The sequence below is a fragment of the Trachinotus anak genome, unplaced genomic scaffold (genome assembly GCF_046630095.1).
Source record: "Trachinotus anak isolate AG129_WGS33_773 ecotype Australia unplaced genomic scaffold, CSIRO_AGI_Tana_v1 ptg000019l, whole genome shotgun sequence".
In the NCBI taxonomy this organism is placed as follows: domain Eukaryota; kingdom Metazoa; phylum Chordata; class Actinopteri; order Carangiformes; family Carangidae; genus Trachinotus; species Trachinotus anak.
Genome location: NW_027273870.1, coordinates 886,281 through 902,746, shown reverse-complemented (window position 1 = coordinate 902,746; position 16,466 = coordinate 886,281). Strand labels below are relative to the sequence as shown.

Sequence of the window (16,466 nt, the reverse complement as noted above, 5' to 3'; positions counted from 1 at the left end):
CAATAAACAGATGCACAGCTTTGTGCTGTAGTTTGCTGCATGGTAACAACAAACACAATGGGCCCCTACATTCTTAAATAAAAATTCAAGTAATGTGCTCTTTGATTCATAGAAAATACCAATAAACTATTCATATCATAGCTATAGTAAGTAGAGTGATTTTTTTTTAAATTGTGCATGATGTCTTTAATTGTGCCGCAAACCATTTCGCTGTAGAAGGATTTTTAGATGTTTGGTTTTGTATTTCTGTGAGTGGAACATCTGAATTATTTGCAACCTGCTCTGAGGATCAGGATCAGGATCAGGTTGTGGCACATAGACAAGCCCAAAGAGCTGCTGCGCATAACTGTACCCAACATGACCTGCAATTCCCTGGACTTCATGGCTGATGGACACAGCATCATCAGTGGTGGGAGTCAGCGAGAGATATCTGCAAAAAAGACATTGACAAATGACAAAAAGTTTTTGTGCCTTCAGCCATAATTATATTTATATTTTATTAATTATTGATTAATTAATGATTATTACTTAAACTTTGTTTTTTTACTTTTCAGATTTCTATGTAATGTCAGGTCATATTTTAAGTGATAGATCGGTCTGCACCTATAGCACGGACAGTAAAGTGTGTCTTTGGTGTGTATTTGTCACTGTTGCCCACGGTTTACCCGTTAATCTCAAGGTTTTCATCTGAACGCTTTTAACATTAGAAATTTCCGACTGCACGTGAAGGCAGCGAGGGCATCTCACCGACCAATGGCTGGCCAGCAGGCTTCCAGCTGTTGCTAGGTAACGTCTGTTGTGTGTAGTTGAGGGGCCATAGATACGGCGGCCTAACGTTTGTTTTTCTGGCTAAATTAGCATTTATTGATTGAAATCGGCCTCATTTGAACAGTTTACAGGAAAAAGAGTTTTTCAGCCATGGCTCTGGAAACACATGGCGTTCCTCAACTTGAACTGGAGGCTGTCATTGGCTTCAACGGTGAGTTTCCCCGCAAACTTTACAGTTAATAACTATTGTTGAACTACATATGCTAACTAGCGTTCATGAAACCCCTCGGATTTTCTTCTCAGTTGTTGTGTATTGTGCGATATATATTACATTTAAAATGCTCCAGATATGTTATTAAAATGATCATATTAGGAGGAGCCAGGATGAAATATTGAGCAGGGTTGCTAACGATCTTAAGCTATAGACAGACCCTACGGCGTACTTAGCTAGATTACCTCTGACTGCTCATCCACCTTTTGAAATAAGGTTTGATCACTAACAGTTGATCTTTTCTGTCTTAAAACATGTCAGATCTTACTGTGTGCTACACTCTGTATCACCAGGGCACGTTTCTTCGGGCCTGAGAGTCCACCCTGACGGGGAGCACCTCATCTATCCTCTGGGATGCACGGTCATTCTGAAGAGGATCAAAGATGGCAAGCAGGAGTTCCTACACGGACACACAAACAATGTCTCCTGTGTTTCAGTGTCCAAAAGTGGATTATATATTGCCTCTGGGCAGGTCAACTTCATGGGCTTTAAGGTAGCTGCACTTAAGATAAATGTTCCATTTGTAAAGTTTCTGATATAGCTCAGGTTAACACACTAAATCCCTGTAATGCCTGACCCCAGAAATAATGGACAGAAAATTCTGATTTCTTGAATCTGGAACCTTTATTTGGCCCTTTCACAAAATTTGAAAAAAAAAATTATTTGCATATAGGTTTTTCCAAATTTTATACACAATTTTACTACATACTAAAATTCAAAAAATTATGTAATTATAACTTGCTTCAACAGATTAAGTGTTCATGTTAGAATATTACTAAAAATTTGTAAAGAAAATGTCACTGGAAAATCGTAAAAATCGCAATTTTCTTTACCTTGATCCAGTGAGTTGGGAACTATCAGAAGGTGGCCAACCTGGATTGTCCCATGTGCTGTGTTTGAATTGTTGTAGTGATAAAGGTTTCCACCAGGGGCTGGAAGACAAGTGTCAGATTGGATACAAGAGGGTTTTGAGTGAAGTTTTTACCATAAGGTGATGCAAGAGGTCTCAGAAATGCTTGTATCAAATTTGATGCATTTGGCATTATAGGGATAAGTTGTCCTCCTTTGGTCTTGCCTGGTATGTTAAGGAAGAAGTCAGTGTTTTCTGCATTAAGAATATGTGAGTTTGAATCCATGTTGGATTCAAACTCACATATTGCGATGGCAAAACGAACGTGTATGTGCATCTTTTTCTAGGCTACAGTAATTATCTGGGACTATGCAAAGCGAACGATCTATGCCCAACTGCTGCTCCACAAAGCTAAGGTGGAGGCACTGGCCTTCTCTCCCAATGACAAGTACCTGGTGTCTCTTGGGGGTCAGGATGATGGCAGGTAAACAGAGTACAGTATGTTGTGCTTGAATTCAGCAGGAAACATACATTATTTAAATTCACTGAGCTGTTTATACTCTCTTTTTGTTGAGTGTGCCGGGTGTTTTCTGTGTGTTTTCAGCATCGTCATATGGAATATTGAGACCAAGCAGGCCATTTGTGGGAGCCCAGCTTCAGCTTGCAGCGCTGGTCACTGCTTGACTGTGCAGTACTCAAACACAAATGACAATATCTTTGTTTCTGCTGGGAGGTGAGTGGCTGGTTTAAGTCAAGTGCAACTCATGAACACAGATTTTACCTTATTCAGAGGATTTATCATCAAATTAAATCTTAATTCACTTGCTAACAAAATTAAAGTAAAGACATCTATTTATTGTTTTTTATCATTCAAAATGTGTCTCTGTCATGATCCCTGTGGTTACTATGGCAATCTCTGAATGCATTTTAATATAATTGGACTTTTTTGGGCAGTGAAACATTGCGAGTCTGGGAGCTGGACCTCCCCAACAGGAAGATCAGGCCTATAGAGTGTCAGACAGGAAAACTGAAGAGGATTGTGAAATGTGTTGAGGTACAAGTTCAAAGTCTTTCATTCACATCAGCTTGTTTAACCAGCTCATTTAACTAGTTTGCCATTTTGATTGGTGGTACAACTGCAGTACGAGCAGCTGAGTTGATATACAGCTAATAATGTATGGACATTACCAGCAGTTGTGTGCTTGTAGGCACACAAGCAAACTACAGAATGTGATATTACACAGTGATTCTTTTCATTTTGAAAAAAAAAAACAAAAAAAAAAAACCCAAAACTTATATTTCACTAGATCTAGTGATATTAGATAGTGTTGCTCAGGTTGACTTGTTTCTATATTAAACAGATCTCAGAGGATGATCAGTTCGTTTTCTGTGGCACCACCAGTGGAGACATCATGAAAATCACCATGAAGACGGGGCTTCTGAGTGACTGCGGTCCAGTTAAAACAAAATACAGCCTGGTAGGTCAGCTTAATTGGGTGACGGTAATTTCAGCTCACTCGTACTCTCCTGCTGTGTGTGTAGAGTTGATTGAACTGTATTCCTGATGGAATGCTCATTGGGAAATTTATGCAACAACTCATGTCATGTTGTGAATTTTATTTGACCTGCAACTGTAATTTCTTCTTTTATGGATATGTTCCTTTACTACTAGTATCCAGACTCTTTTGTTGATAGTGTGTTGATAGTGTGTGAGTAATTCAGACAGCTCGTCAATGACAAAACTCACCAGATCTTTGCAGATAGATGGTTCATCTTGCATCAAAGAACTTGGAACTGATGAGAGTGATATATTCTTATGTATAATAACTTTATAGGTCCATATCTTAAAACTCAGTGCTCATACCTGTTCTTTGCAGGGTGTCAGTGTCCTAAGGACACTGAAGTCTGGGGACCTGCTTGTAGGCTCTGGATCTGGCACCTTCACTCTGTGTTCCAGGACTAACTTCAAAACTCTTAAGTGAGTCCAGCAACTGCATCATTTGTGTAACCCCCATAAAAAAATCAATTTGGTAACATGGTGCGCTCTGATCACAATTTTTTTTTTTCCTCTATAAATAAAAATCCAGGATACCAGTGTCACATAAACAGTTTTTAGTGCTTATTTTACTCCTTTTTTCTCTTTTCCCACTTTAGAAAAGTCCAGCTGGAAAAGGGGGTGACCTCCATTGCTATAAGAGGAGAGGGCCAGCAGTTCTTTGTTGGGACAGAGGCTGCTCAGATGTACCGCTTCAGTTATGTGGACTTCAAAGCTGAACTCATATCCACCAGCCACAACAGTCCCGTCAATGACGTAGCCATCTCTTTGTAAGTGGGAGACAGACAGTTCAGGGACAGAGTCAAAGTCCTCAGTCACTTATGACAAAGTATTTACGATCTCTTAATCCTTTTTATGGTTTAAAATGGCAAATGGCTTGTGTCAGCTTTTAAATATGGAAGAAATATACATCCTAGATTGATTGAAATGAAGACAAATTAAACTCCATCATGCTGTAAAAGAATCACTTTTACAGCATGATGATCACAAATCCTTCCTCTTGTAGAAAAAAAAGTATCCCCTGTGTCATCTATAGTACAACAAAACAAACAGCTATGGGATTGTACAGGTTGTGTGTTTTTGCTAATGGGCTTTTCCTAATATTACATGAACATTGCAGGTAATAATTCCTAAAGCTGTAACGCGAGTAGTTGTACGTCTTTTTACAGTGTTTTTTTCTCACAATGCCTGACTTCAGTACCCCATTGTGCTCACTAGAGGGTGACGTATGAATGCCTCATCCATGTCACTCCATTCTACGCTTAGAAAAACAGCTGCTTTCACGTACACTGAACCTGGATAATGTATTGAATCCAACTTGATAATGTCAATAATTATATGAAGATTCTTGGGGGCTTGTAGCTCACTTGGTTATACCCACATTCAATTAACCATAACTCTACATCTCTCTCTCTCTCTCTCTCTCTCTCGCTCTCTCTCTCTCTCCATTTTTTGCTTTTGTGTTTCTATTAGTGGAACATCTGAATTATTTGCAACCTGCTCTGAGGAGGACATCAGGTTGTGGCACATAGACAAGCCCAAAGAGCTGCTGCGCATAACTGTACCCAACATGACCTGCAATTCCCTGGACTTCATGGCTGATGGACACAGCATCATCAGTGGTGGGAGTCAGCGAGAGATATCTGCAAAAATGACATTGGAGCTTATTATTATTATCACAAAAAGTTTTTGTGTCTTAGTGCGACCTGTAGTTCAGCCATAATTATATTTATATTATATTAATTGTATTATGTTATATTTCTTAAGTTACCCATTTCCACTAAGATTATACCATTTTACCCACTGAATCAAATTAATGCTCTTGAAAGCCGATGCTTCGTAACTGATTTCTCTCTCTTCTAGCGTGGAATGATGGTAAGATTCGTGTGTTTGCGCCGGAAAGCGGTCGGCTCATGCTCATCATTCACAACGCACACAGAATGGGTGTCACAGCCATCGCTGGCACCAAGAACTGCAAGAGGATCGTCAGTGGAGGGGGAGAGGGGCAGGTCAGCCGACATGATGCACTTCAAACCTATAATTGTTTAGATGGTGTAATGTTCAGTGTCGTCATCGAGTAAGAACATATGGTAACGTACTGAAATTCTCTACAATATCATTAAAATATTATATTTTAGAATACCAGTGCCCACTGATTTCTCCAAGATTACAGCAAATGTCGGCCTAGGAGTCACCGGGTCTAGTAAACAGTTGGTTACACAACACACAATATTCTGGACAGTTTGGTTTTTAAATTAAGAAGACCCAACTGATTAGAGGAAGACTGATATTTTAACATGTGTATTTAAGCACACAGTTCAAAATGAAAGAAGGCATACTGCGAAAGATCTTTTTCCAATAGGTGTTTAACTTTGTTTCCATGGTTACACAATTGCATTACAAATCAGTGAAAGACAGATGAGAGAGTATTTTAATTAAGCATCATGTGCATGAAGCATCGTGTCCTTTAAAGCTGAATGAGTTTGGCTTCACTTGTTGTAGGTGCGTGTGTGGGAGCTGCAGCCGCGTGGTCATCGGCTGCTGGAGAACATGAAAGAGCACAAAGCCACTGTCGCCTGTATCAAAATCAAGAGTGACGACAAAGAGTGTGTCACTGCCAGCTCTGATGGTGCCTGCATCATCTGGGACATAGTGTGAGTATCCCATCTGCAAACCTATCACTTGTCTGAACTGCAGAGCACAATGCAAGAACAGAAACACACACATTTCATACTGCATGCATACATACAGTATTTATGCTTGTTTTTTGTATAACTAGTGAATGAAACACTCTCTTGAGGCTCTCTCATTGATTTTAGTGGTTACATGAAATACCGTCTAACCCCTGGAAAACGAGAGCTGTCTCCACTAACTCAAATTCTACTTCATGAATTAATTCTTCATGCAGCCCACAACCTCAAGGTGGATGAATCACAGATTTTTTGACACTGGGCTGGGTCTATTTTGCTGAGAGCAGGTGAATTGAAAGACATATTACTTGACTTAAAGCATCAAATAATCACTTTATCCAGCAGAAAAAACACTGTACATAATTGCTAATGACATACATAACCACCAGAAAGAAAATGACAGTGGAATGTAGAGAGCGCTGCCTTAAGGTCTGAGTTGTAATGAGAGAGAAACACTTGGTGTCTGGCTGGTACAGAAGGAATAAAAAAGAAATCCAGTGCATTCTTTATAAAGAAAGCTTAAAATCCTTTAATCCTTTGGCTTCTTCTGTGAGGAGAATAAAACCTTTAAAAACTCTGACGGTGGTCGTGTTTTTTCGCTGTCTTGCCTCTTCAACGAATAAGTCTGTGGATTAAAGGGTAGCACGAGTTTACTTTTTTTGGTATGATTATTAATAAGCTGATGTTAAAAAGAATTTTAGACAAGTGTCTAAATGAATCCAGATTGGCACCCTGTGTGTACATGTTTTTGTTGTTTTTTTTAGAATTATCGCAGTAGACAGCACTGGGCAGTGGGCAGTTCATGGAGAGAGAGCACCTCCAGCACATATGATTTTTCAAGGCCATTACTGCACTTGTGAAACTTTCCCTCTTTTCTGGTTTCTTTTATCGCATCTTCTGGCTCTTCTGTGTCTCCTCCTGTAGGAGATTTGTGAGTCTTCAAATGGTGATCGCCAACACACTGTTCAGGACGGTGTGCTACCACCCAGAGGAATACCAGATCATTACCAGTGGCACTGACAGAAAGGTGCGTTTTGGAACCGCAAATACTTTCACTCAGCACCCAGTGCAGTTATTGTGGTCTCAGAAATCTGTGCATGTATCTTTACTTTGAGATTTGTCTTGGTTGGTTTTATGCGCTGGCATGTAAGAGCTGGTTAGTGAAGAATTCAGTGGGACTCAGCAAGTCAGAATGTATTGAGTGTAATGACTGAAAATCCCTCAGGGTGCAAAGAGACTGACACTCAGCAGTCATAATCTAAATACCTCATTATGCTGTTATTGTTATAATCTCCACTCAGTGAGCAGGAGCAAAAAAGCCTGTCACTCTGGTCAGATCAGCACAGAGGAGCACAATGACGCCTTGCACAATCACACACACTTGCATGCCGATAGATTAGTTTGAAGAGCTCGTAATTTGTTTCCCAGCTCAACATAATTATGCTATTGTGATGGCTGTTAGTCACTGTGGCAAAAACACTCGGCCCTTCATGTCTGTTATTCTGTGAGTAATTGTGATCAACTCATCACCGTTTATTTATATAAGGTCAGAAGTTCACAGTGGCAGAATGAAACGCCTGTTCCTTGATTGTGCACTTCATCCACACCCCTTGAACCCGGCCACACACTAGACCCATATTGTTCCTCCCCTGCACGCTGAGAGGTGAGGACAAGTTGTGCTGATTAACACGGCGGTGTGGATGTGCTAAGTGAGCGGGGAGAGAGAGAGTGAGAAGGAGGGATTCATGGAAGGGGGGAGAGAGTAGAAGTAGAGGGGAGTGCTGTGGTGTTTGTGCCTTCCTGCGGATGTGCCTATGCCACCCAAGTGCCAGCCAGATCCACCATCTGCTCATCCCAGGACACAGGCGCTCTGTCTGGGAGAACAAATACCAATGCTCTCTCGCTCCCCTCTCCTTACCCCGGCCCTTCATCACATCCCGGCATGTGTCTGTGAGTAAATTCAGAGTGAGTGCACCAACAGAACTGAGAGAAAGAGTGAAGAGAAGGAGAAAAAATAGGAAAGGGGAGCGGAGGGTCAGCGAGAAGATGTATTAATGATAATATAAAAAATTGTAAAAGAAGATGATGATGCATCTTTTGATAGTACCCTTGCAACACCATGTGAACTTAGATAAGTGTGATAACTGGTAACTTCGTGTTGCTCATTTTAAATGCATATTTAATGGTTCCATTAGTCCTGCTGCCACAGCAAAGTAGTCCAGACGTCCCTTTCCCCAGCAGCGTTTTCTAGCTCCTCCTGGGCAATTCTGAGGTGTTCCCAGGCCAGATAAGATATACAGTATAATAATCTCTCCACGGTGTTCTGGGTCTAGCCCGAGGCATTCTTCCAGTTGGACGTGCCTGGAAGCCCTCCAATGGAACACGAACCGCCTCAAATGGCAGTAGCTCTCCTCTGAGCTGCCTCCGGATGTCAGAGCTTCTTACTCTATCTCTAAGACTGAGCCCGCCACACTGCAGAGGAAACTCTTCAGCCACTTGTATCTGTGATCTCATTCTTTCAATATCCAAAGCTGATGACCACAGGTAAGGGTTGGAACGAAGATCAACTTGTAGAGCTTTGCCTCCTGGCTCAGCTCCCTGTTAACCACATCGGTCCCAGACAACCTGCTTTACTGCTGACACTGTACGGATCCACCTGTCAATCTCTCCCTCCACCCTACCCTCACTCACGAACAAGATCCTGAGATATTAAAACTCCTTCACTTGGGGCAGAAACTCCATCCCAACGTGAAGAGAGCGATCCACCTTCTCCCAGCAGAGAACCACAGCCTCAGTTTTGATGGTGCTGGCCATCAGTCCAATCATTTGCAAATAGCAGGGAAGGAATTATGAGGCCCCCAAAAATGGACACACCTGTCCAGAGCCTTTAGCATCTCAGGGCGAATCTCATCCACACATGGTGCCTTGCTGCTGAGGAGCTTCTTCACTACCTGAGTGACCTCTGCCAAAGATATGGGCAAGGCCTTCCTGAGCCTCCTCCTCAGAGAATGTTGGTTGGGTTCAGGAGTTCCTAAAAGTGCTCCTTCCACAGGCCAATGATATCACCAGTCCTCCTTCCCTGCTGACAGCTTCCTGGGTTAAGCCCTGCTTGCTGCGTGTAATTAATTTACTTGGTGGCCCAATGTCGTGGCCGTGGGCCAATTCCGCTGGCTGAGGTGGAGGGAACACAGATGGGCCAAGACAACTCACACAGGTGGGAGTCTCTAATAAGCTGCTGAAATCAGATGAGGAAGGAGGGAGAGGTCGTGACTGTGGCAAGGAGGAAGAGGTGGAAGATGACATGGGGAAGAATAAGTAGGTTACAATAACTCTTGTCATACACAGATTTACAGAATACTGTATATTTTGATTTATTTTATACTAAGAGATGGAATCTAGTTGTATTTGTGGAGGTCTCTGGTGTTTGTTGAAAACTTTGCTTATATGGTTTCATGTCGGCAAACTCGCACACCTCAGCTGAATGAGTCTGTGTAATCTGTACAGCTGTAAGCCTTACATTCTGACTATTTGGTGTTCATAATGAATTTTCCCCTTTGGTGGCAGCTGTGTTTTCCGCATTTATCTTTTGCAAAGTTATTTTGTGGAAATATTAGTATCAGCAAGGAATTCCATCTGAATAAGCCAATCTGAGGTAGAACAACAGTGTGGACTCAAATGACCCCCACAGAAATGTTCCTGCAGCTTAAAAGGGCAGCTTATGGCTTTGAGAATCACTTTGCAGTTCTGAACCTATAAAAAACAGTTTTTACTGAGCCTTTTGTTCCTCTTTCATTCCAGAATAACCAACAGTATTTGATTCGTGTGTGAGAGATTACATTTCCCCTCCTGTGATGCATTATAGGCATGGTCTCATGCAGAGAAATGAAATCCTGTCTCATAAATGTTGGGCTTATTCTGAGCAGCTCTGTGTAAAATGAACTTTTTCTTTTACACTTAACCAACCTCTTCATGTGCTTTAATGTAAGGTAAGTCAAATAGTAAACTTTTGTATACTTTGTATTGGCATCATCAGAGTCAGGCTATATATAGATTTTCCAGTAATTACGTTTTTAAATTTGGTTTGTTGTGCGTTTAACACTTGAAGGACTTTTTAAAATCTGTTCAGCTTGTGTTTTACTAACTTTGTAATGTCCTCTGGCCTTTAAAACACACCCTGGGACTGAGATCAGTTATTAAGTGTGCCACTAAATCTTGTACTAGAGACTCATTCATACAGGATGCCTCAGAAGACAGATTTTAATGATCGGATCCATTTGGCCCCTCATGTACCTCGCTTTTAAGAGCTAATCTGCTCGGTCATATAAATAACAACAAAGAATCCTCGTTGATGTGTGGCACTGTGATGTTTCTGCCACCTGCGCTATAAATAACTTTAGCTAACAAGTGCCTTTTGTGAGACTTGATACTTTGGCAGTTGTTAGACCCTCTGGATGTTTAAATCTCATTTAAATTAGCAAACATCCTGTAATTTCAGTAGTGGTGTGTGACAAGGTGTCAGAATCTAACCACAGACCTGCTCATTTCCTTTGAGGTCACATACTGCATATTACAGTATGTGTGTGATAATATAATATCATCCCATCTGATCTGATTCTATTCTACAAAACAGTGAAGAGAAGAGACTCCACAGTATCAGCTTTCAGAAGACTTAACATGCACAGTGTTTGTATCTCCCTCCCTCTTGGAACCAGTACCGATGATGAATGTACAACACCTGCAGCTACATTACAGGGTTTCTGTGTGTTAACGTCTTCCTCAGGTTGCCTACTGGGACGTGTACGACGGCTCTGCCATCAGAGAACTGGAGGGCTCGCAGTCTGGGGCCATCAATGGCATGCACATCTCACAGGACGGCAAACACTTTGTGACAGGTACGGCCCATTACACATCTGCCACTTGATACGTTGCTCATTTTAATGATTTTCCCCATCAATATAATTCAACCAAAAATGAAATAGGAATCTAGAAAATCAGCCGCTGGTTTATTGCTGATGATGCTCATATTCAGATGGAACATGACTGTGTTTTTTGTTTTTTTTTTGTAAATATAGATTCAGACAGAACTTTTAGTGAGAGAACTGTGTGCTTTGACTTCTCTTGATCTTGAGTGTCATCTCTACTCTTCAGAGCCTTTGTTTTCATCTCCCTGACTGACACTACAATGCGTGCTCTGCTCAAACCTCTCAGAGTGGTGATACATCTTTAACCCTTTCATGGCAGGTGGTGATGACAAGCTGGTGAAGGTGTGGGACTACATGGAAGGTGCAGTAACCCACATAGGGATAGCTCACGGTGGCAGTATCACCAGCATCAAGCTCTGCTCCAACAACCGGACCCTAGTCAGCACCAGTGCCGATGGAGCCATTCTCCGGTGGAGGTTCCCTCATCCGTCTTGTTCTTCATAACGTCACGCTCATGGACAATAGAAGGAACAGAAACCTCCACACTTATACTCAGATTTATTCAAAATTCTCCTTTAACCTCCCTCTGACTTAGCAAATATTGTCATAAGGATTCAAATTAACATGACCAAATGACATAAAGGTAATTTGATGAATATATTTGATGATTATATACCATTTTTTCCTTTCAGCAGCAAAAGTTCAATATAGACATAAGTGAAAAGATTACACCTCTTGAGCTGTGTAGTCTCTTATGTGGTAATTCCCCACAGGAGGTGAATAGATGGGAAATCACAGAGCAACACTTTAAATGAATATAAAATTACACATCAAGGCACAGGAAACCTACTATACTTCACATCAAAGAGTCTGCATATTCTTCTTTAGACTGTTTGGGAACAGCAGAACTAATGACCAACAACATATTCTCTCAATGATGATGAAACCAGAATATATAAATAGAAGGATATACAATACAGTACATTAAATGCATATTTTATTCAGATATGATTCCTCTGTCTGCTGCCGTAGAGACAAAGAGAAGGCCCGGATTCTTGGCACCTAAACACGTGGGTCTTGTCAGCTAATCTATCAACAGCGATTCCCTGAAGGATGCTGGTGGAAGAGGGAGGCAGCGTACCACAGAAAGCCTCTCTGACTGTCTCTGATCTGGACCCATTCTCCTCACTGTTCTTCAAAATGGCTAATCTGAATAATTAATAACTCACCCCTGCTTCCCCTCAGTAAAATAACAAACCTGCAGTGTAAACCAAGTCAGCAAAAACATCCCTGGATCAGTAAAACAGGGCGTCTCTGTCTTTGCCCCTTTCCACCACATTTATGAACACAGGACAACCACAGTACGAGTGAGTGGAAAAAACATATAGTCACAGTTTTACACAGAACTAGTTTACTATTTGTTATGATGGTGAATCGTGTGCATGTTTCCTATCAATGCTGGAATAATAGCATCAGGGACATTATGGAAATATTGGATAAAGCCCTGACTATCTATTTCAATAAATCAGCACATGTGGCCCACTAAATCCAATCTTTAGTACTGGTGAGCTGTGAAATTAAGCTTCAGATGATTAGAATCTGAATATAGCACAAAAGATGCTGGATCCTTTCTGAAAACCAGGACTGTGAGTTACACATCTGACCAAATGCTTCTGCTATATCCATTTCACTCGGTCTGTGGAGCTTCCAGGGTCTACGAGCAGCAGCAGCGTTATAATGTGCATGCAGACAGTGGGCAGGCTATTTATGGGATACATCTGTCTGCAAATGCTGGTGTGTTGTAGACAAGGTATTTTAGCAGCAGGATACATATTTGTGCTCAGTCTCTTTGGCAGCAATACGAACATACTACGTAGAGCTGCATTATTGTCCCAAAACACAGGATCCTAAAATTCTTACTTTGGGACTGTGCATGTAAATATATGAGGGAATTGTTTTATAGGCGGCAACAGAGAAATTTACAGGGATCACTGGTCTTTATTAATGAGGCCATGCTTTTACTATCTAGGCATATACAAATGATTTCCTCAACCACCTCTGAAGGTGCTCAGGTGGTGTAATGTTGGTCCTACAGGGGGCAGTTTAAGGCCACTGAGCCTGACAACTTCCTCGTTTCCAGAGTGATAATGTAAAGTTCCCTTTCCAGTGACAGTGTGTGGCTGTCTGGAAGAGGAGCTCCTGCTCGCTGTGTGCACCTTTCTGCCGTGACAAGCTGCGAGTGTCGCCATCCAGGTTAATGAAATGCATGTCTGAGGGGCGGGGCTTAGAGACGGTCCTCCGAACCACGGGCCTGTTCGTCGCGGCTGCACAGACAGCAGAGCAGGGGGGGGCTGAGCCTGCGATGAGGAGGGAGGGAGGGAGGGGGGGGGCAGCTCCTCTCCTCTCTGTAGTTCCTCCCGTCAAACCGCGCAGACCGGTCGAAAACAACGTGCTGGGGAACATTAGCGGGATGTCAGGGGAATGAAGTCGGTCATCATGTGCCTTACTGGCACCGCGCCGGTGCCGCCGCGGCGGTAAGGTCCGTGGAGAGGAGGAGGAGGAGGAGGAGGAGGAGGAGGAGGAGACAGCCTGGCAGACAGGTGCGCGTCCACAGCCTGTTCCCTTCCTCTCGGTCTCAGTAAGTTACCAGAGCCATGGACACCCGCAAGGAAAACAAGGGAAGGAAACAGCCCATGAAACCCAAATCGACAACGCGAAAAGAGAAGAAATACAAAGCCGGGAGGTTTGTCAGGAGGAAATCGCTGCGATCTTTTGGGAATTTCATGGGAAGGATCCTTAAAACTTTGGGCACTTTGGCGCACTTTGGCGACGCGGAGCCGCCGGACGCAGAGGACGACGACGGCGGCTTCGGGCAGAGCGCCTCGGGGGGCTTCAAGGACGACTGCCCGCAGATCCCCAGGGACGGAACCGCGAAGAAGAGCTCCACGGCGTCCTCCTCTCACGGCTCGGTGAAGGAAAGGCTGTCGTGGTGCCACGGCGACAAGACCCCCGGGGTGCTGGGACTGAAGAACCACGGCAACACCTGCTTCATGAACGCCGTGGTCCAGTGCCTCAGCAACACCGACCTGCTGGCCGAGTACCTGGGGCTGGAGCAGTACAGGTCGGACGTGTGCCAGGGCAGGGTGAACGGGGAGCGGAGGGCCGAGGAGCCGCACGGCGCCAGGGGAGAGGTGACCGAGCAGCTGGCGGCGCTGGTCCGGGCGCTGTGGACCCTGGAGTACACGCCGCAGCTGTCCGTGGAGTTCAAGGTGAGGGCGCAGCGGGCGGCGGGTGGTGCTGCAGGTGTCTGCTCCACCACTCAGGGGGCGTGTCGTGGGTTATAGTTCATTCAGCTTTTCTCCAAGTTTCCCATCATTTCCTCTCGGGAATATTAACCAGTTAAATACATGTTTCCATGAAGAGTGCCAGCACTTTATAATTACCCCAGTGGCTAGAAGTAAGAGTGGAGGCCGATGTTTTCCAGCTGCAGCTGGTTGGATAAAGGTGAAGCTGCGGCCCCACCTGGGCAAAGCACACACGGCCCCCGGGGGCTCTGAGAGCAGCAAGTTAACTGTGTCAATTGGTTTTTGATTTTTCATTAACTGCACATTTGTCAGGGAATGTGCTCCACTAAAGCACATTCAAACCACTGTTGTAGGGCTGTGAGTCATTTTAAATGAAATTACCACAAACTAATTGACACACAGCAAACCATGGCAAGCAGGTAGACCCCAGCACAAGAGAAGTGGTGGGTTCCTGGGTCTCTGTGGACACACACACACACACACACACACACAGACTCAAAGAAAGACAGGATCAGCTGGGGATCAGCAGGGAGCGTGTGCCCCAGGACCACCTGCAGGCTGCTCCAGCCCTGGATGAGAGATGTCATTATCTTACTGACACACAGAATCTGCCTGGTTCCTCCCTGAGCGGTTTCATTTGCCTCAGCACTCGGTCTGCCACGCCAGGAGGATCCTCTGAGATTTGTCAGCAGTATGACGGATACGATTACAGTCTGTCTTGGCAAAACAAATATTTGAATAAACACGTCAGGTGTGGAGTTCAGTGAATGTGGTTCAGAGGGCAAAGGTCAACGTGTGTGTCCCATTTCCCTGAACACAAGCGCTCAGGTTGTGTTTTTAGAGGAAAGAGGTCACAACCATTAGTCATCTGAGGGAGTCATAAAAAAGAAAAACACCTCACCATCTTGCTTCACAGCTTCAACAGTCGATTATAGTTTATTGAAGCAGTGGTGATTTTGTGTGGTTACTGATTAGACGCAGGTTGCTGTGTCTCCGCTTGACTCACCTGCTCAACAGTCCAGCACTTCAGGTGGTTTGCCTGCATTCCCCGACCGCCATGAGAGGGGAGGAGGAGGCGCACATTCCTGTCGTATTTACACAAACTGGGAAATGTGCGCAATAGGTCGAGGCTACATTAGACGTGCACCATTACCTGTCAGATATCAGGAAATTAAATCAACAAGTGGTCACACATGGAGACACAGGTCTTCTTGCTGCTGTAGTCACTTAGGGCTGTTGAGTCAGGGCTGCAGGGCCTCCAGCCTCCCTGAGGCCTTATTGGATGACAGTCGACCAGCAGGCTGACTGGGTTAGTTGCATCAACAGCCTGGGGACAGTTATAGGGAAGGTGGGAGTGCAACATGCGCACAACACACAGTCATACAGGCTTACACTTGGACAGACAGACAGATATCATCCATGATAGAAAAGGTTGATATTCGTGACAGTGACTTTGGATGCGTGCTTTGTTCCTCACCTACAACCACAAGTTCATGATAAATTAATAGCGTGTGTGAGAGCGAGTGCAGGGTATTCCAGGGCTGTAAGGGAAAGGCAGTGATTAATACAGGAGAAGAGCTTGATGCTGTTTTGATCTGAAGAGGAGTGATGGTTTTATGGATCATTAATGCTCGGCACCTGGATGCTTGTTAGCTTTAAAGAACAGATTTCAGGCTCTTGTCACATGCAGCTTCCCTCAGGGAGTGTCTGCTTCCTTTAGCAAAAATAAGTGTGATGGGAAAAACATGAAATCACACAAGGTCTTGAAAGGCATTTGGGTAATGGATTATCCGCCCTGAGTGTAGAGTATTAGAGTTAATACTTGATATATTTACCTGTGTTGAACTGGGTCTTTGTTTTCAAGACACTAGTTTTGCATACAGTGAGAAAAAACCTCAGAATCTCCTGATAAGCCATCAAACTGACTTCATGTAACCTCTGTATTAAACAGGGTAAAAATGGTGATAGATATCAGTCACTGTGATGTGCACCTGCTGGAGGGAAATACAGAATATCAGCCCTTGAACTGAACGTCTGAATGTGCTGCCCTGTGTTTAAACTGAGGTGTTCGATCTTTCCTCTGTTTTGCTCTAATACCTCTCATC

The 16,466-nt window shown here is 43.5% G+C and overlaps 2 protein-coding genes across 2 annotated transcripts in view; both read left to right on the top strand.

The window, feature by feature from the left end:
• Window positions 1-775: 775 nt before the first annotated feature.
• Window positions 776-11,785, top strand: cfap52 (cilia and flagella associated protein 52). The gene is made up of 14 exons (XM_071503331.1): window positions 776-979; window positions 1,333-1,532; window positions 2,237-2,373; window positions 2,494-2,622; window positions 2,844-2,943; window positions 3,251-3,367; window positions 3,767-3,867; window positions 4,044-4,214; window positions 4,918-5,066; window positions 5,308-5,453; window positions 5,947-6,098; window positions 7,059-7,161; window positions 10,915-11,026; window positions 11,376-11,785. Exons 1-14 carry the CDS (start codon window positions 919-921, stop codon window positions 11,558-11,560), a joined length of 1,863 nt encoding a protein of 620 aa, XP_071359432.1. The 5' UTR covers window positions 776-918; the 3' UTR covers window positions 11,561-11,785.
• A 1,689-nt stretch (window positions 11,786-13,474) lies between these two features.
• The window catches only part of usp43a (ubiquitin specific peptidase 43a), a 96,391-nt gene continuing 93,399 nt past the window's right edge, over window positions 13,475-16,466 (top strand). The window contains exon 1 of the mRNA XM_071503327.1: window positions 13,475-14,325. Coding sequence (XP_071359428.1) covers window positions 13,711-14,325 — 615 coding nt within the window. The 5' untranslated portion in view covers window positions 13,475-13,710. The remainder of the gene's footprint in view (window positions 14,326-16,466) is intronic.

Coding starts and splice junctions, on each gene's coding strand:
- cfap52 (XM_071503331.1), top strand. CDS start 919: ATGGCTCTGGAAACACATGGCGTTCCTCAACTTGAACTGGAGGCTGTC. Junction 5,454..5,946: donor GTGGAGGGGGAGAGGGGCAG/GTCAGCCGACAT, acceptor CACTTGTTGTAG/GTGCGTGTGTGGGAGCTGCA. Junction 11,027..11,375: donor CGGCAAACACTTTGTGACAG/GTACGGCCCATT, acceptor CTTTCATGGCAG/GTGGTGATGACAAGCTGGTG.